Genomic DNA, 20,501 nt, shown 5'->3' on the forward strand with positions numbered 1-20,501 from the left:
AAAACTAATCACCCTCAAATGTGGTCCCTGACCAATCAGAGTCGGATGCAATACCCCTGTGTTACGTGAAGGCGCCACACTCAACTAACAGCGGTTTATCGAGGCTTCTCTTCATTCGGTGACTCGTCCGTCACCTGACTCTTCTGAACAAACTGTTGGATTCATGACTAGCCGATCAGTGAGAAGACATCACCTCATTTTGACCCCACAGCACTAAGAACAGAACCTGCACTACTTGGTAATGAATTAACCGTAGCTAGCTAACGTTACCGATTAGTGCTCTGATCTGATCCAACAGCAATGTTACTGGTCCGTAGTCGTCGTCTTATTATTCTATTGGAAGCAAAAAATAGTTTTTCGCCGCCTGAACTTGTGTGTTGATGTATGCCTGTATTTTATCAGTGCTAGCTAGCTTTATTAGCTTACTAGCTAGCTGATAGCTTTGTAAAACAGGCCTGTTTTCGCGAACAGTATCACGTTTGCTTGGTGTTAGGTACGCTAACTAGCCTTGTTAGCCACACGACTTTCTTGGCTACCGACTTTGAATTGTTAGGCTAGCTTACTACTTTTTAGTTAGCTAACGTTAGTTAGGCTGCTAACAGTTATCCAACTCGCTAACAACATATAGCCAGCTAAAGTACCTAGCTAACGTTAAGTAATTTGTAAATTATTTAGCTAGCTACATAAACTGGAGCTTGTGTTTTGCGTTATTTGCTAGCTAGTCAACGTTAACTAAGAAGCCAGAATAGTGTGAAAGTTATTGAAATAAGAGTTGGGTAGTTAGCCCCTAATTAGCTGTGTTGGCTCTTGCCAGCAGTGGAAAATGATGCTAACTAGCTAGGGTTAACTAAAATAGTTAGTTAGTAAAACATAAAAATCCAAGCAGAGATAAGTCAACTTTATTAGCCATAGCTACGTCTAGTCTCGTGGCTAGCAACTTTATGAATGGTAGCTAAGCCTGTCACGTAACGTTAACTAATTTAGATAGATATTGAAACGCTGTTCATTTTATTTAGTCTACAGGTTTTTACCGGTACACATCATTGTTCCCCGAGAGATGTTTTGACTATTTGTCTTGTGCCTCACAGCTAAGCCTTTGGCTTTGGTCTGGTCTGTTTGTGCTTTGGCTGGGGTGAAGAACGCCGATGGCTCTCATGGATAAGCACAAAGTCAAGCGACAGAGGCTGGACCGCATTTGTGAAGGTCAGTAACGTTAACGTTACATACTTTCCCCCCGTATGTTAGGGACTGACAATCCACGTGTACAAGCTTCTGTAGCTAGCGAACATAGATAAGGATTCTTGAAAATCTGATTTTTTAATCTCCAATGTAGAATGGCCTGATGATTGACCATAGACATAAATAGGTGATGGACAGCATGAAGTTGTGCTTGACTTCATTATGGCAGACAATGGGAGCATTCCTCTGCCCAGGCGTGACTGACAAATGCCAGATTTTACGTATAAACTAACCGCATATGTTATGGCAATCTGTCAATTGATGAAACAGTCGATGAAGTGACACGCAACAGTTGATTAATGCATGCAGCATCTGAGCAGGTGAATGCGACCAGTGTTATACTCCTGCCCAATTTGTGAAGGGAAGGGTTCTCAATGACTGATTCAATAACTGATCTAATTACATAAACAGCAAAAGAGGGAGGGTGCCTGCCTGTGGTCCTTCTACATGTTGCCTTTGTCAAGTCATTACTGTCTGTTTAGGTTACATACATTGATAACAAACAGGAGTGCATTCGAAAAGTATTCAGACCCCTTCACCTTTTCCACATTTTGTTACTTTACAGGCTTATTCTAAAATGTACCCCATAATGACAAAACAAAAACAGGTTTTTAGAAATGTTTGCAAATGTATTAAAAACAAACAACTTATATACATGAGTATTCAGACCTTTTGCTATGAGACTCAAAATTGAGCTCAGGTGCATCCTGTTTCCATTGATCATCCTTGAGATGTTTCTACAACTTGATTGGAGTCCACCTGTGGTAAATTCAATTGATTAGACATTATTTGGAAAGGCACACACCTGTCTATGTAAGGTCCCACAGTTGACAGTACATGCCAGAGCAAAAACCAAGCCATGAGGTGGAAGGAATTGTCTGTAGAGCTCAGAGACAGGATTGTGTCGAGGCACAGATCTGGGGAAGGGTACCAAAACATTTCTGCAGCATTGAAGGTCCCCAAGAACACAGTGGCCTCCATCAATCAGCTGCTGGGTTTGCTGTTATTGACAGAGGTTTGGAAGTCTTTCTTATTGGTATATTAACTAATTTACTGCGGCAGGCCAAAACTCCATCACACCAAAACGGGCTGAAATTTCAGGTGGTCTTTTCAAACTGCTCTTACACTTAAAGGGCATTATCATCATTTTCACAGTATTATTCCAACCAGTGTGGATATATGTAGATAGATCTATCTACTACAGGAAAATCACAGTTCTGAAAGCACTGGGCCTTTTTTATATATTTTTATTTATTAGAAAAAGTCATTCAAGGTTTTACACGTGGTTGGGCTATGTTTTATTGTTATTTTTTCTTCAATAGCATTTGGCATATTATACACTTTATTATGAATCTAGTTTACTGCATATCAAGTATCTGCCACTTCCTCTCTGCTTACCTCGTGTCAAAATAAAAGTCCCACACAAGTTATGCATTTTTTGTCCACAAATGGCTCACATGCAGGACTACCTAACCTAGCGTCTCAATGCTAAAAAGCTTTGTTTTGGTTGGTTAAGGCTGAATTGTTCCTCCCTCTGATTGGAGCAGGGGGCAGGCAGAAGGAGGAGGGTGTTTGCCTGGGATTGTGCCAAGCGAAAGCATTCTGACAGTAACTGTAAGTGGAGAAGGAGAGGAAGAAAGGCTGGTCAACTGCAGCATGCAAGGTTAGAAGGATGAATGTCTTTTTTTTTGTTTTTCTGGGGCGAGAGGGAGGAGGGAAGGAGGAGGTAGGGGTAGATGGATATGACAGAGTACAAATCTGCTATTTGGTTTAGCATTTTTGTCGTTGTGGTCTCTTCTAGTATTGTGTGTGTGAGATGGATTGCTCTGGAGCTTGTGTGGCAGGGGGCTGGGTGGGGTCCTGCAGCATTATCAACCACCCCTCCCTGCGAGCTCACTTACATCCACAGAGCGGCAGGCAGAGGGGGAGAATGAATGAACGCTGAATGAATGGCATTGTGTGCATGGCCCTGCTGCCGGTCAGACCAGGCTTTCTACACACACCAACACACAGTCACATGGTCATACACACACACTGCCAGGTGTCTGTCTCCAAGACCATATGGTGCATGTGTGTTGCCAGCTCTGCGCTCTTTCTGTGTGCCTTTTTTTTTGTCCTCCTTTAGGTTCATTTGTAATCATGCCTTCGTCTTTTTGTCTAGATAGAAATTGGTACATTTTGTAGGTTTGGTGAGCGCTCTGCTTTTGTGATGTGTGTTTATATATTGCGCCAAATGCATGTGAAGATTTGTCAGACTAGCGCCTTATTACAGCTATGTTTCATTTTCTGGGTCAGATTAGAATGAGCCAAAAAGCAATTTCTTTCTCCATGAGTTGTCCTTGAGGGGGAATGATGGAATTTGTTGGCAAACAGAACACTTATCTGTACTTGGAGCCTTCATATTAAGCAAAGGAAGTAATTGACAGTCACAAGTGTTGTGGTCTGTGTGCGCGCAGTGCTGTTGCGTTGAGGATCGCATTCTCGTCTCTTTAAGCATCAATAATGTCTAGGCTACACTGATTATCCTTAGCTCTGCAGAAATCTTAGCTCCACATAAGGACCCTTGTGTGCCTGTTAATTTTGTGTGAGGGTTATTTGGTACTCCCTGTCTTTAGTTGCTGAAAGACTGGGTCTTGTCCATCTATGCTACACTCTGGATTAACCGGTTGGGCTACTGACCATTCACTGCTGCCCAATTTTAGATTGTTGGTGTCAATACAACACATTAAGATTGAAAAAGCCCATACATCAATGTGTCAATGGCTAAACGCATACAATATCTCACAGTTCTTGGGGGAGGGTAAACTAACTTGTTGTTTTGGTTAAGGTAATGATATCTCTTACATAATTGAGTTTGCTTGTTTAGGCTATTTGTCTGTTTGGGCAATATGTTGACACGCATTCCATGATCAATTGTGTTTAGTGTCATGATTTAGAAAAACACTTGCAGTTGCAATTTTTTGCTTGTCATTGAGTTTTCTGCAGTCTCTACTTTGCACTCTGGTATTAACGTTTTAGAGTTGCACTATTGGCGTGGGTTGGCATTCTCTACTGCCCTTCAAGTATTAGCAGTGAGTTAAATTGCTGCATCACTTTAGGGGATTTCTCAATATCACATACATACTGCACTGACAACTGTTATTGAATTATCTTACAGCTATCTCTATTAGGGATGGGCACGGTTATTCGAATATCCAAACTGAAATTATTATTCCATTACTTGGAGAGTATTCATTTTTGAAAAAATCAATAAAATAAGGCCTATTTTAACAATGAAAAAGCTTTGTATAAAATAATCTGTGACATTGCTACATAGCCTACAGGGATAGACCATGACATAAGAAATGTTAAAACAGCAGTTTGAATGCGCCCCATAAAAAAGATGCACCGGTAGCCTACACGCGTTTTACACCTTTAGCTTGTTGTTATTGTCGGTCAATGAAAGTGGTGCTACAGTCAAAAGGCTAGTTTGTCTAACTAGCGCAAGTCTGTTTGGCTACTCACTCGCACTCTCTCTGCCACACACACACACACCGGCCCCTGCTACTCGAGTCTGGCTAACAAGTCTCCATTGAAGTAAAAAAAAAAAAAAAGACATGCTTTAATACATGTTCCGACTATCCGGATAGCTTAAAAAATATCATGATATCTGCTAATGTAAAAAGGGCTTTATAAATACATTTGATATTATTCGAATAGTGAAAACATTTCAAATGCCTATCCCTAATATCTGTCTTTGCTAATTTAGGTGTATATCTTATGTATGTTTATTTATGAGATGTTTGTGGCTATAGGGCAGGCAGGCTGTGTATTGTTGCGGAAAGGCAGGGGTCTCTGCCTCCAGACATGGAGAAATGTAGGTCATTATAACTCAACAAGCCCGTGCCCCCAAACCCACCCATCTGCTAATCAGTTGGAGGAGTCTCCCCTGATTGGGGGTTGGAGGACTGCCATGTCTGTATTTGAGAATGAAGCAGACAGCTCTCATGTGAACAAGTAAGTACACCTCCTGGAAAGTGTCTTATTTTTTAAAAATCTTTACATATTTGGACAGATGAGATGTGTAATCTTCACTTAAACACTTGACAGATAAAGGTAACCTAATTTAACAAATGACACTGAAAGATTATACTTTGCAATCATTTATTCATCAAAAATCAACAGAAATGCAATTCCATGGTGCGGAAAAAATAAGTACACCCCTAGCTTCAATAGCTTGTGTTGCCCCCTTTAGCTGAAATAACGTAATGTAGACATTTCTTGTAACTGTCTATCAGTCTTACATCGACTGGGAGGACTTTTTGCCCACTCTTCTTTACAGTACTGCTTCAACTGCGTCATGTTCGAGGGTTTTCTTGCATGCACGACCCGCTTCAAGTCCCCCCACAGCATTTCGATAGGATTGAGATCTGGGCTTTTACTCGGCCATTCCATAACCCGCCATTTCTTATTTTTGAGCCATTCTGTTGTAGCTTTGCTTTTGTGTTTTGGATCATTGTCCTGTTGCAAGAGCCATGTTCGGTTCAGCTTTTTGACAGATGGCCTCACATTTTCCTCAAAAATTCTCTAGTACAATATAGAATTCATGGTTGACTCAATGATGGCAAGTTGGCCAGGCCCTGAGGCAGCAAAGCAGCCCCAAACCATAATGCCACCGCCTCCATGCTTTACGGTTGGCATGAGGTTCTTCTGTTCAAAGGCAGTGTTTTTTTCGCCAAACATGGCGTCTGGCATTGTGGCCAAACAACTCCACCTTTGACTCACCTGTCCAGAGCACATGTTGCCTGGCAAACGTCAGTTGTCTTGATATTCTTTTTTGAGAGCAGAGGCTTCCTTCCTGACCTCCCATGCAGGCCAAGTTTGTGCAGTCTCTTTCTGACAGTTGACTCATGCACTTCGACATTGATTGTGGCAAGAAAGGCCTGTATATCGCTTGATGTTACCCTGGGTTTCTTAGAGACTTCTATGAGCATCTTTCGGTCAGCTCTTGGGCTGAATTTGGTGGGACAACCTGTCCTAGGTAGATTGCCAGTGTTCTGGAATTTTCTCTATTTGTAGGTGAGCCGTTGGACAGTGGAATGATATACATTTACATCATTTAGCAGACGCTCTTATCCAAAGCGACTTACAAACTGGTTCATTCAACTTATGATAGCCAGTGGGACAATCACTTTTATTTTATGAGGGGTGGGGTAGGGATTGCTTGGAAATGGGTTTGTAACCCCTCTCATACTCATGGGCATCAATAACTTTTCTTCTGAGGGCCTTGGGTAGGTATTTTCATCTTGGCATGATGTGTTACCACACACCTATATGATTAAGGCCAAACCAGACCAAGTTTCTAATCTTTATGGAAGGCTGGACCCTCTGTAATGATTTTCTAACCATTTGCACCTGTTTTGGTGCACCTGATTCTAATTTTAGCCATTTTATGTGATGGTAAATGTAGTGGTGTACTAACTTTTTCCGCATAAGGAAAAGGCATTTTTGTTTATTTTAATTGCATAACATTTTAAATTATACATTTTTTGTGTGATTTGTTAAATCGGGTTACCTTTATCAATGAATGTGGTGGGAATTTAGCTCAGTTTTCCATGTGTCCAAATATGTAAAAACAAATCGCTTTCCAGGGGGTGTACTTATTTTCACATGACTGTATATACAGTACCAGTCAAAAGTTTGGACACCTACTCATTCAAGGGTTCTTCTTTATTTTTTGTATTTTCTACGTTGTAGAATAATAGTGAAGACATAAACTATGAAATAACACATGGAATCATGTAGTAACCAAAAGTGTTTTAAGATTCTTCAAAGTAGCCACCCTTTGCCTTGATGACAGCTTTGCATGAGGAACGTTCATGAGGAACGCTTTTCCAACAGTCTTGACGGAGTTCCCACATGCTGAGCACTTTTTGGCTGCTTTTCCTTCACTCTGCGGTCCAACTCATCCCACGCAATATCAATTGGGTTGAGGTCGGGTTATTGTGGAGGCCAGGTCATCTGATGCAGCACTCCATCACTCTCCTTCTTGGTTAAATAGCCCTTACACAACCTGGAGATGTGTTTTGGATCATTGTTCTGTTGAAAAACAAATGATAGTCCCACTAAGTGCAAAGCAGATAGGATGGTGTATTGCTGCAGAATGCTGTGGTAGCCATGCTGGTTAGGTGTGCCTTGAATTCTAAATAAATCAGTGTCACCAGCAAAGCACCATCACACCACCTCCTCCATGCTTCACGGTGGGAACCACACATGCGGAAATCATCCGTTCACCTTCTCTGCGTCTCACAAAGACACGGCAGTTGGAACCAAATTTGGACTCATCAGACCAAAGGACAGATTTCCACCGGTCTAATGTCCATTCCTCATGTTTCTTGGCCCAAGCAAGTCTCTTCTTATTATTGGTGTCCTTTAATATTGGTTTCTTTGCAGCAATTCGACCATGAAGGCCTGATTCACACAGTCTCCTCTGAACAGTTGATGTGTCTGTTACTTGAACTCTGAAGCATTTATTTGGGCTTCAATCTGAGGTGCAGTTAACTCTAATGAACATATCCTCTGCAGCAGAGGTAACTCTGGGTCTTCCTTTCCTGTGACGGTCCTCATGCGAGCCAGTTTCATAGCACTTGATGGTTTTTGCGACTGCACTTGAAGAAACTTTAAAAGTTCTTGAAATGTTCCAGATTGACTGACCTTCATGTCTTAAAGTAATGATGGACTGTCGTTTCTTTTTGCTTATTTGAGCTATTCTTGGACTTGGTCTTTTACCAAATAGGGCTATCTTCTGTATACCCCCCCCTACCTTGTCACAACACAACTGATTGGCTCAAACGCATTAAGAAGGAAAGAAATTCCACAAATTAACTTTAAAGAAGGCACACCTGTTAATTAAAATGCATTGCAGGTGACTACCTCATGAAGCTGGTTGAGAGAATGCCAAGAGTGCAAAGCTGTCAAGACAAAGGGTGGCTACTTTGAAGAATCTCAAATATGAAATATATTTTGATATAACACTTTTTTGGTTACTACATTTAATAGTTTTGATGTCTAAACTATTATTCTACAATGTAGAAAATAGTACAGAAATAAAGGAAAAACCCTTGAATGAGTAGATGTGTCCAACCTTTTGACTGGTACTGTATGTATGTATATATACACAGTGCATTCGGAAAGTATTCAGACCCCTTGACTTTTTCCACATTTTGTTATGTTACAGCCTTATTCCAAAATGGATTAAATTGAACCCCCCCCCCTCGTAAATCTACATACAATAACTCATAATGACAAAGCAAAAACAGGTTTAAAAATAAATAAATCAGAAATAATACATTTACGTAAGTATTCAAACCCTTTACTCAGTACTTTGTTGAAGCACTTACAGTCTTGTCTTCTTGGGTATGAAGCTACAAGCTTGGCACACCTGTATTTGAGGAGTTTCTCCCATTTTCTCTGCAGATCCTCTCAAGCTCTGTAAGGTTGGATGGGGAGCGTCGCTGCACAGCTATTTTCAGGTCTCTCCAGAGATGTTTGATCGGGTTCAAGTCCGGGCTCTGGCTGGGCCGCTCAAGGACATTCAGAGAATTGTCCCGAAGCCACTCCTGCGTTGTCTTGGCTGTGTGTTTAGGGTCGTTGTCCTGTTGGAAGGTGAACCTTCGCCCCAGTCTGAGGTCCTGAGAGCTCTGGAACAGGTTTCCATCTCTGTACTTTACTCCATTCATCTTTCCCTCGAGCCTGACTAGTCTCCCAGTCCCTGCCACTGAAAAACATCCCCACAGCATGATGCTGCCACCACCATGCTACACCTTGGGGGTGGTGGCAGGTTTACTCCAGACTTGACGCTTGGTATTCAGGCCAAAGAGTTCAATCTTGGTTTCATCAGACCAGAGAATCGTTTTCTCATGGTCTGCGAGTACTTTAGGTGCCTTTTGGCAAAGTCCATGCGGGCTGTCGTTCCTTTTACTGAGGAGTGGCTTCCGTCTGGCCACTCTCTACCATAAAGGCCTGATTGGTGGAGTGCTGCAGAGATGGTTGTCCTTCTGGAAGTTTCTCCCATCTCCACAGAGGAACTCTGGAGCTCTGTCAGAGTGACCATCGGGTTCTTGGTCACCTCCCTGACCAAGGCCCTTCTCCCCTGACTGCTCAGTTTGGCCAGGCGGCCAGCTCTAGGAAGAATCTTGGTGGTTCCAAACTTCTTCCATTTAAGAATGATGGAGGCCACTGTGTTCTTGGGGACCTTCAATGCTGCTGACATTTTTTGGTACCCTTCCCCAGATCTGTTCCTCGACACAATCCTGTCTCGGCGCTCTAGTGACAATTCCTTCGACCTCATGGCTTGGTATTTGCTCTGACATGCACTATATAGACAGGTGTGTGCCTTTACAAATCATGTTCAATCAATTGAATTTACCACAGGTGGACTCCAAGTTGTAGAAACATCTCAAGGATGATCAATGGAAACAGGATGCACCGGAGTTCAATTTCGAGTCTCATAGCAAAGGTTCTGAATACTTATGTAAATAAGGTATTTCAGTTTTATTTTTAATAAATTAGCAAACATTCATCCCCTTTGGTTATGGCAAGCCTAAGTAAGTTCAGTGGTAAAAACTTTCTTAACAAGTCACATAATAACTGGCATTTACTCACTCTGTGTGCAATAATAGTACTTAACATGATCTTTGAATGACTACCTCATCTCTCTACCCTACACATACAATTATCTGTAAGGTTCCTCGATCGACCAGTGAATTTTAAGCACAGATTAAACCACATAGACCAGGGAGGTTTTCCAATGCATCGCAAAGAAGGGCGCCTATTCGTAGATGTGTATAAATCAATGAAGCAGACATTGAATATCATTTTGAGCATGGTGACGTAATTAATTACACTTTGAATGGTGTGTCAACACACAGTCACTACAGAGATACAGGCGTCCTTCCTAACTCCGTTGCCGTAGAGGAAGGAAAGTGCTCAAGGATTTCACCGTGAGGCCAATGGTGACTTTAAAACAGTTAGCGTTTTAATGGCTGTGTTAGGGAAAAACTGAGGATGGATCAACAACGTTGTAGCTACTCCACAATACTAACCTAAATGACAGAGCATAAAGGAGGAAGTCTGTACTGAATACAAATATTCCGTAACATGCTTCCTGTTTGCAATAAGGCACTAAATTAAAACTGCAAAGAAAATTGGCAAAGGAATTACCTTCATGTCCTGAATACAAAGCGTTATGTTTGGGGCAAACCCATCCAACGCAACCCACCACTCTTCATATTTTCAAACATGGTGGTGGCTGCATCATGTTATGGGTATGCTTGTCATCGGCAAGGACTAGGGGTTTATTTTGGTTGACAAAAATAAATGGAATGAAGAGCTAAGCACAGGCAAAATCCTAGACAAAAACCTGTTCTGCTTTCCAACAGACACTGGGAGACAAATTCACCTTTCAGCAGGACAGTAACCTAAATCACAAGACCAAATATACACTGTAGTTGCTTATCAAGATGACGTTGAATGTTTCTGAATGGTCTAGTTAAGTTTTTTTTATTAAATCGGCTTAAGTCTATGGCAAGACTTAAAAATGGCTGTCTAGCAATGATCAACAACCAACTTGACAGAGCTTGAAGAATATAAAAATAAATGCAAATATTGTACAATCCAGGTGTGCAAAGCTCTTAGACTTACCCAGAAAAACTCACAGCTGTAATTGTTTGCAACAGTGATTTATAAATGTATTGACTCTGCGGTGTGAATACTTATGTAAAGAAAATTCTGTATTTCATTCTTAATACATTTGAAAAGATTTCTAAAAACATGTTTTCACTTTGTCGTTATGGCATATTGTTTGTAGATGTGAGAAACAATGTAATCCGTTTTGAATTCAGACTGTAACACAACAAAATGTGTGATAAGTCACGTTTATTAGGTACACCACCCCGTTCAAAATAATGGTTAGCTCCTACAGACAGTGAGTCACGTGGCCGTGGCTAGCTATACAAAGCTGGCAGACAGGCATCGAGGTATTCAGTTACTGTTCGATTGAATGTTAGAATGGGGAAAACTAGTGATCTAAGAGACTTTGAGAGTGGTATGATTGTCGTGCCGGTTCCAGTATTTCAGAAATGGCTGGTTTTTTAATGCACGACCGTGTCTAGGGTTTACCGAGAATGGTGCGACAAACAAAATAACATCCCATCAGCGGCAGTCTTGTGGGAGAAAACAACTTGTTGATGAGAGGTCGAAGGAGAACGGCAAGTGGTGCAAGCTAACAAGGTGCAAGCTAACAGGCGGGCCACAAACGGGCAAATAATAGAGCAGTACATCAGTGGTGTGCAGAACGGCATCTCGGAACGTACAACTAGTCGATCCTTGCCACAGATGGGCAATTGCAGCAGACGACCACACCTGGTTCCACTCCTATCAGCTAAAAACAAGAAGGGGCTCCAGTGGGCATGCAATCACCAACAGTGGAGAATTGATAAGTGGAAAAACATTGCCTGGTCTGACGAATCCCGGTTCCTGTTGCTTTCATGCTGATGGCAGAGTCAGGATTTGGCGTAAGCAGCATGAGTCCATGGACCCATCCTACCTGGTGTCAACGATACAGGCTGGTGGAGGTGGTGTACCACCATCCAATCTGCAGCAACTGCATGATGCCATTGCGTCAGCATGGACCAAGATCCCTGTGGAATGTTTCAGACTTGTAGAATACACGTCCTCGAAGAATTCAGGCTGTTCTGGAGGCAAAGCGGGGTCTGACCTGGTACTAAATCGGTGTGCCTAATAAACTGTCCGGTGAGTGTATAGTCCAGTAGATAAGCTCCCTGAAAATACCATATTGTTCGATTTGGTATTAGGGATGGGCAAGAGTAATCAAGAACTAAAGTACTCGAACTGACAACTCGATTTATAACCCATTTTTATTATTTAAAAAATTCTTCAAGCTCTGTCAAGATGTTGGGGATCATGGCTAGATGGCTATTTTCAAGTCTTGCCATAGATTTCCAAGCATATTTAAGTCAATTGTAACTTGGCCACTCAGGAACATTCAGTCTTCTTGGCAAGCAACTCCAGTGTAGATTTGGCCTTGTGTTTTAGGTTATTGCCCTGCTGAAAGGTGAATTCATCTCCCAGTGTCTGGTGGAAAGCAGACCGAACCAGGTCTTTTTTTTTTTTTTTTTTTTTTTTTCTGTGGAAAATCTCCCCAGTCCTTAACGATTACAAGCATAGCCATAACATGATGCAGCCACCACTATGCTTGAAAATATGGAGTGTAGTTCTCCGTAATGTGTTATATTGGGTTTTCCACAAACATAACACTTTGTATTCAGGACAAAAAGTTAATTGCTTTGCCACTTTTTTTGCAGTATTACTTTAGTGCCTTGATGCATGTTATTCTGGACAGGCTTCCTTTTTTTTTACTCTGTCAATTAGGTTAGTATTGTGGAGTAACTACGATGTTGTTGATCCTTCCTCAGTTTTCTCCCATCAGACATTAAACTCGAATTGTTTTAAAGTCACCATTGGCCTCATTGTGAAATCCCTGAGCAGTTTCATTCCTCTCTGGCAACTGAGTTAGCAAGGACGCCTGTATCTTTTGTAGTGACTGGGTGCATTGATACATCATCCAAAGTGTAATTATTAACTTCACCATGCCCAAAGGGATATTCAATGTCCGCTTTTTAATTTATTATTACCCATCTACCAATAGGTGCCCTCCTTTGTGAGGCATTGGAAAACCTCCCTGGTCTTTGTGGTTGAAATTCACTGCTTCACTGAGGGACCTTACATTTATTACATTTACATTTTAGTCATTTAGCAGTGTGTGGGGTACAGAGATGAGGTAGTCATTCAAAAATCATGTTAAACACTATTATTGCACACAGAGTGCTTCCATGCAACTTCTGTGACTTGTTAAGCACATTTATACTCCTGAACTTATTTAGGCTTTCCATAATGAAGGGGTAGAATACCTATTAACTCAAAGCATTTCAGCTTTTAATTTTGTATTAATTAGTAACAATTTTGAGAAACATAATTCCACCTTGAAATTATGGGGTATTGTGTGTAGGCTTGTGACCAAACATCTCAATTTGTTCCATTTTAAATTCAGGCTATAACACATCAAATTGTGGAAAGTTTAGGGGTGTGAATACTTTCTGAAAGCACTGTATGGCATATTTAGGCCATGCTATTGTGTTCTCAATAAACACAACAAATTTAAGCCATCATTGGGCGTTATGTACCAATTATTTATTGAAATACTGCCATGTGAAACCTGTCCTATTTGGCACCATGGAACTAGTTGGTGGGCATTTTGGAAAACTGCTGCCTGAGAGTGTAATAGGTTACATTTGCAACGGCACTATCGCTTTATTGGGACATATCCTGGCTTTTTGTAGAAGTGTTGTGGTCATCATAAAGGGATTTAGCTAAAATGGGTTACTTCTGTCCCTGCTGGTTTTACATAGTGACTTGTACAGGGCAGTATTCCTGTTGCATTTCTTAAGTGACAGTATATCATAGTGTAATCCGTAGACTTCAGGGAACACTTAAATCATGTTTCTTGAGTGTAAAAGCTAACTTTCTACACTGCTCAAAAAAATTAAGGGAACACTTAAACAACACATCCTAGATCTGAATGAATGAAATAATCTTATTAAATACGTTTTTCTTTACATAGTTGAATGTGCTAACAACAAAATCACACAAAAAGTATCAATGGAAATCAAATGTATCAACCCCATGGAGGTCTGGATTTGGAGTCACCCTCAAAATGAAAGTGGAAAACCACACTACAGGCTGATCCAACTTTGATGTAATGTCCTTAAAACAAGTCAAAATGAGGCTCAGTAGTGTGTGTGGCCTCCACGTGCCTGTATGACCTCCCTACAACGCCTGGGCATGCTCTTGATTAGTGGCGGATGGTCTCCTGAGGGATCTCCTCCCAGACCTGGACTAAAGCATCCGCCAACTCCTGGACAGTCTGTGGTGCAACGTGGCGTTGGTGGATGGAGCGAGACATGATGTTCCAGATGTGCTCAATTGGATTCAGGTCTGGGGAACGGGCGGGCCAGTCCATAGCATCAATGCCTTCCTCTTGCAGGAACTGCTGACACACTCCAGCCACATGAGGTCTAGCATTGTCTTGCATTAGGAGGAACCCAGGGCCAACCGCACCAGCATATGGTCTCACAAGGGGTCTGAGGATCTCATCTCGGTACCTAATGGCAGTCAGGCTACATCTGGCGAGCACAGGGAGGGCTGTGCGGCCCCCCAAAGAAATGCCACCCCACACCATGACTGACCCACCGCCAAACCGGTCATGCTGGAGGATGTTGCAGGCAGCAGAACGTTCTCCACGGCGTCTCCAGACTCTGTCACGTCTGTCACATGTGCTCAGTGTGAACCTGCTTTCATCTGTGAAGAGCACAGGGCGCCAGTGGCGAATTTGCCAATCTTGGTGTTCTCTGGCAAATGCCAAACGTCCTGCACGGTGTTGGGCTGTAAGCACAACCCCCACCTGTGGACGTCGGGCCCTCATACCACCCTCATGGAGTCTGTTTCTGACCGTTTGAGCAGACACATGCACATTTGTAGCCTGCTGGAGGTCATTTTGCAGGGCTCTGGCAGTGCTCCTCCTGCTCCTCCTTGCACAAAGGCGGAGGTAGCGGTCCTGCTGCTGGGTTGTTGCCCTCCTACGGCCTCCTCCACGTCTCCTGATGTACTGGCCTGTCTCCTGGTAGCGCCTCCATGCTCTGGACACTACGCTGACAGACACAGCAAACCTTCTTGCCACAGCTCGCATTGATATGCCATCCTGGACGAGCTGCACTACCTGAGCCACTTGTGTGGGTTGTAGACTCCGTCTCATGCTACCACTAGAGTGAAAGCACCGCCAGCATTCAAAAGTGACCAAAACATCAGCCAGGAAGCATAGGAACTGAGAAGGGGTGTCTTGCTAATTGCCTATAATTTCCATCTGTTGTCTATTCCATTTGCACAACAGCATGTGTAATGTATTGTCAATCAGTGTTGCTTCCTAAGTGGACAGTTTGATTTCACAGAAGTGTGATTGACTTGGAGTTACATTGTGTTGTTTAAGTGTTCCCTTTATTTTTTGAGCAGTGTATTTAGTGCACCACTTTGAAAGTGACAATATAAATATTTTACTGTCATTTCTGATGGGTTTTCAATGTTACGATCATAAAGAACAAAACAAATGCCATATGTTTTTGGTTGTGTATTGAATGTGTTCCCCAATCAATCTTAAACATGCAGATGTTGAGGGGAAACTGTAGAAATTGTTGACAGTTAGACCATCTACATGATCACATGTGGTCCTCTGTAGCTCAGCTGGTAGAGCACGGCGCTTGTAACGCCAAGGTAGTGGGTTCGATCCCCGGGACCACCCATACACAAAAATGTATGCACGCATGACTGTAAGTCGCTTTGGATAAAAGCCTCTGCTAAATGGCATATTATTATTATTATTACATAGGCCTGTCTGACGCTATAGAAAGACATGGGGGATCCCATTTGACAATGCCCATGTCTATTTTATGTTGATTGGTTGCATTTGTCTAGGCATTCGCCCCCCGATTCTGAATGGGCCGATGCACCCGCGCCCCCTGGTGGCGCTGTTGGATGGGCGCGACTGCACCGTGGAGATGCCTGTCCTAAAGGACGTGGCCACGGTGGCCTTCTGTGATGCCCAGTCCACCCAGGAGATCCACGAGAAGGTAACCAACTATCTCTCCCAGCACCATTACTCTCCTATACACCAAGTATCTGTCTGCACTTTTAAGTCGGGGAAATGGATGCTTCATGAACCTGTCTTTTTATGTGGTGGGGGGCTATTTCCAACTCAATAGAGCTTGGGAAAGTAGTTGCTCTTTTAGTGCAATGGTAGAATAAGGATATGTCTGAACACTCTCCCTGGTGCTTCAGGTGCTGAATGAGGCAGTGGGTGCCCTGATGTACCACACCATCACCCTGTCGCGGGACGACCTGGACAAGTTCAAAGGCCTGCGGATCATTGTGCGAATCGGCAGTGGCTTTGACAACGTGGACATCAAGGCTGCGGCTGAACTAGGTTGGCTACTGGAACAATACTTAGCTTCACCACCCCTCCAGCCTGCATACTACACCCATCCATCCACCTTTTAATATGTATCATAACTAACCGCTGTCTCCTTTGTGCTCTGTCGTCCTCAGGTATAGCGGTGTGTAATGTGCCTGCTACATCTGTGGAAGAGACGGCGGACACGTCCATGTGTCTGATCCTGAACCTGTACCGCCGCGTCACCTGGATGCACCAGGCTATGAGAGAGGGCACCAGGGCTTCCAGCGTGGAGCAGATCAGGGAGGTGGCCAGCGGCGCTGCCCGCATCCGGGGAGAGACTCTGGGCATCATCGGCCTGGGTGAGGAGGGAAATGATTATTGTCTTAGCAAGGGCTCTCTGCAAGTGCAGTCGTCATAGGACATATGTTAATTGACGTTATCCTAATGTGATCTGTTTCGAAGTTGCAGTGTCTTTTTATTATTGGTGTCCTCACAGATCCTTTTAATGTATATTTAAAGCAAATAATTGTAGTTTTCTGAAGTAGTGAACGGCTCCTCTCACCGCTACTCCATCCTCCAGTCTGAGTGTATCTGTGCTTGTGCCGCAGGGCGAGTGGGCCAGGCTGTAGCGCTGCGGGCCAAGGCCTTTGGCTTCAGTGTGATCTTCTACGACCCCTACCTGCCAGACGGAGTGGAGCGCTCTCTGGGCCTGCAGCGAATGGCCACCCTGCAGGACCTGCTCATCCACTCTGACTGTGTGTCACTGCACTGCAGCCTCAACGAGCACAACCATCACCTCATCAACGACTTCACCATTAAACAGGTATAAGACACACGCAGACTAGTGTTGCAAGGTATACCGAAACTTCTGTACTTTTTTTTTGATTCTCAAACATGGAAAAAACGGTTTGGTACTAGAATTTGTTACTTTCGGTACTTCTGTCAAATGTGTCTCATGGATCAAGCCTGTCTAACAACACAGCCCTTATTATAGCGCGCACCGTGCCTCCTCCACTTACACCTCGATCACACCGACAGCGTCATTGCGCAAAATGTCACGCAGCATCATCTGGATATGTGTGCAACAAAAGTTCAACATTCACCTTCTGCTACCATTTCTGTCAAGCCGTCGACGCATACAGTTTGACGTATGCACCACACAACGCACTGCCTCTGCAACGCAATGCTGCAAGGCAAACGCAGCGTTCCATTGGAAATGAATGTACTTCTGGTGTACAAAAAATGCAATGACGCTGTCGGTGTGATCGAGGCGTTACTCATTGCTAGCCTGCACTGGGAGTCTGGGCTGCATCATGTTAGCTCCCCGCTCATGCTGCACAGAAGTGAACTCTTGAATAATGGGACACAGCATGTAGCCATTTTGAAACTGTCAATACAGGCTAGAACACTTTACAATAGAAGATGATACCGGTAGCTTCCAGCTTTGTAGGCTAACTTTCCTTGCTAGCTTACAGCTGAAGCTATCATCAATTCATTACCCTAGTACTTTGCGTTATGGTTTGCATATTATCACAAACAAAATATGCTGATTTCTTAGCTGATTGCCATGAAAAACGTATTGGGTCTCTCACGTTTCTCCCAAAGATTATCAGCGAACTGACTGAAATGACTGCCTCGTGAATGACGTCATTACTGGTTAAAGTGACGGCGCACATCTTTATAAAATAAGCTACTTCTATGCAAATGTTGATCAGTACAATAAAATAAGTCCCAAATGGAAGGGAAACAGATTGTCATCTAGCCCCATGAAATCAGGCAAAACAAGCTCAATAACTCAATGCATGCATTCATAGCTAGGCCTAGGCTGCATCTTTGATTTACCCAGTTTATCAATAGATACCATTCAAATAAATGCTAACCATTATGTAGTTAGATTAGTAAAAACAAAGTCAAAATGACTAATTGATTTTATTAATGCATACTTGGCTGTCTCTGAAAAATGTATTTAAGAAATTCAAAATGTCATGATATTCAACTCAAAAGATGCCTAACGATTGCCGTGGTATCGTTCTGGTATCGCGTATCGTGATGGTATCAAGTATTGTGATACTAAACCTGGTATCGAAGTCAAAATTCTGGTATCGTGACAACCCCAACACACACGTAAACACCATTCCTGCCACCCACAACACCCTCATTATCAATGCGTTTAGGTTATTTTTGTCTGCATGGCTTGCTGACTGTGATCTGTCGTATGTGCAGATGCGTCAGGGAGCATTTTTGGTTAACACGGCGCGAGGGGGCCTGATGGATGAGAGGGCCCTGGCCCAGGCACTGAAAGAGGGCAGGATACGGGGTGCTGCCTTGGACGTACACGAGACAGAGCCCTTCAGGTCAGCTTCCTCCCAGCCCACAGGCACTTAAAGCCTCCTCATCCTGCTTATCCCAGTCATTTAAAACGTGCAAACAGTAACTGGTTTGAAGGTTGTGCTTCACCATTTTAAAAAGTCTCTCTATCAACACCCCCTTGCACACACTCTTTAATCTGTCTCACTGGTCTGTTGATCTATCCATCTCCAGCTTCTCTCAGGGCCCATTGAAGGACGCCCCCAATCTGATTTGCACTCCTCACGCATCCTGGTACAGCGAGCAGGCGTCACTCGAGGCGCGGGAGGAGGCAGCTAGAGAAGTGCGCCGGGCCATCACAGGTATTCAGTTATGCAAGCCTCCGTGTATAACAGAGTATTTATAGGCGTTAGGCACATACACTAGGGAACAATGATACATTTCCATTTCTGCGCAGAGTGAACAACAGTCTGTCCACTTGAGACTTGGCACGGTAGCCCTAACCACTAAGTGATATAGTTTATGTATTACAGCCCACAAGTTGTTATTTTGTCAGCTGTTTTGTAGTCCAGCCCAAAGAACCTTATCAAGAGTTGTCATTAAGTAGCCTTTGATCAGTTAGCTTGACTGTTGTGGTGGTTTATTCCGACAGGCCGTATCCCTGACAGTCTGAAGAACTGTGTGAACAAGGAGTATCTGATGGCAACGCCCCAGTGGCCTGGCATGGACCCTGGGGCTGTGCACTCAGAACTCAATGGAGTTACTGATTACAGGTACGACCAGACTTTGTTTGAGACTGTTAAGAGGGACAGTAAGCACCTGTAGGTAATACATGAGTGACAGTAAAGAGAACTCCAGGTATCGCTGACATCTGGCTTGTGTTCTATGACCCTAGAAAGATAATTCCATATCATTTCTAATTCTTCTGACTCAACCCCTCATTTGTCAACAGGTTCCCTACTGGTCTAGTGGGAGTGGCAGCGGCAGCGGCAGCAGGAGGCCTGACAGGGGCAGGCACTGCAGTGGAGGGAATTGTTGCAGGGAACCTGGCTATGGCACATGGGATTGCCCCCGTGTCCCGACCTCCCCACACACCGTCGCCGGGGCAACCCTCTAAAGCAGAAACAGACAGAGACATGCCAACGGACCAATAGCCCCGCCCCTCACCCCCAACTGTCCCCAATCCCCCTCTCGTCCGCAATCGCCCTCTCGTCCACAACATTCCGTCGTCACCCTTCATGTTCATGCAAGCAGATAGACACTAGTATTGAGGTCCATTCTGACCCGGCTTTGGTCCCATCCAACAAAACGGAATCCTTCAGGAGGGACCAGTCTGCAAAGACTCCCTACCCTCATCCTATTTTCTCTCATCCAGAAAGCAATAAGTGGATTACTCAAGGATTTTTTCCCAGTTTGCTTTTAAACCCCTCTGTGTCTGACTTTCCTGTGGCTCGGTGTTTTTGTAAATTACTCCTTTATGGAGGGAAACCTGTTAATGTTTTTTCCTGTGTTTTTTGTTGTATCAATTGCTGTTTGACATGCTATAAAGTGAGGCATACGTCTGGAACGGTATTGAAGATGAATTATGTTTTTTCCACTACTATTTGTTCACAAACCTTACAAAGGATTTTATAATATTGGGCTTAATACATTTCTAGTTATCACAATAAAAGTGGCTGACTTTTTATGAGCTTTTTGACATGAATTGAATAATATCGCAAGATATGCCTCTGCTGATAAGTGAAATGCATACAATGTTTGTCAAGACACCCACCTACACTTATTTTCTCTGTTGCTCTTAACCTCTTTTCATGATTAAATATATAGATCATCTTTGTAGTTGCCAAGACTAGAGGGGCGGCGGTCTTCTTACCTTTCTGTTACCTTTTATATG

At 43.2% G+C, this 20,501-nt stretch overlaps 1 protein-coding gene across 2 annotated transcripts; it reads left to right on the top strand.

Moving 5' to 3' along the window:
- Window positions 1-103: 103 nt before the first annotated feature.
- Window positions 104-20,292, top strand: LOC121574066 (C-terminal-binding protein 1). 2 transcript variants are annotated; one of them, XM_041886636.2, is made up of 10 exons: window positions 104-238; window positions 1,089-1,203; window positions 15,823-15,977; window positions 16,186-16,330; window positions 16,453-16,659; window positions 16,909-17,123; window positions 18,524-18,654; window positions 18,842-18,969; window positions 19,260-19,380; window positions 19,560-20,292. In XM_041886636.2, exons 2-10 carry the CDS (start codon window positions 1,146-1,148, stop codon window positions 19,759-19,761), a joined length of 1,362 nt encoding a protein of 453 aa, XP_041742570.2. In that variant the 5' UTR covers window positions 104-238; window positions 1,089-1,145; the 3' UTR covers window positions 19,762-20,292. The 2 variants fall into 2 exon arrangements, with proteins under 2 accessions (XP_041742570.2, XP_041742571.2); XM_041886637.2 differs by lacking the exon at window positions 104-238 and adding an exon at window positions 2,787-2,902 and having other exon boundaries at window positions 1,116-1,203.
- Window positions 20,293-20,501: the final 209 nt, after the last annotated feature.

Source organism: Coregonus clupeaformis, chromosome 9 (assembly GCF_020615455.1).
Source record: "Coregonus clupeaformis isolate EN_2021a chromosome 9, ASM2061545v1, whole genome shotgun sequence".
Lineage (NCBI taxonomy): Eukaryota > Metazoa > Chordata > Actinopteri > Salmoniformes > Salmonidae > Coregonus > Coregonus clupeaformis.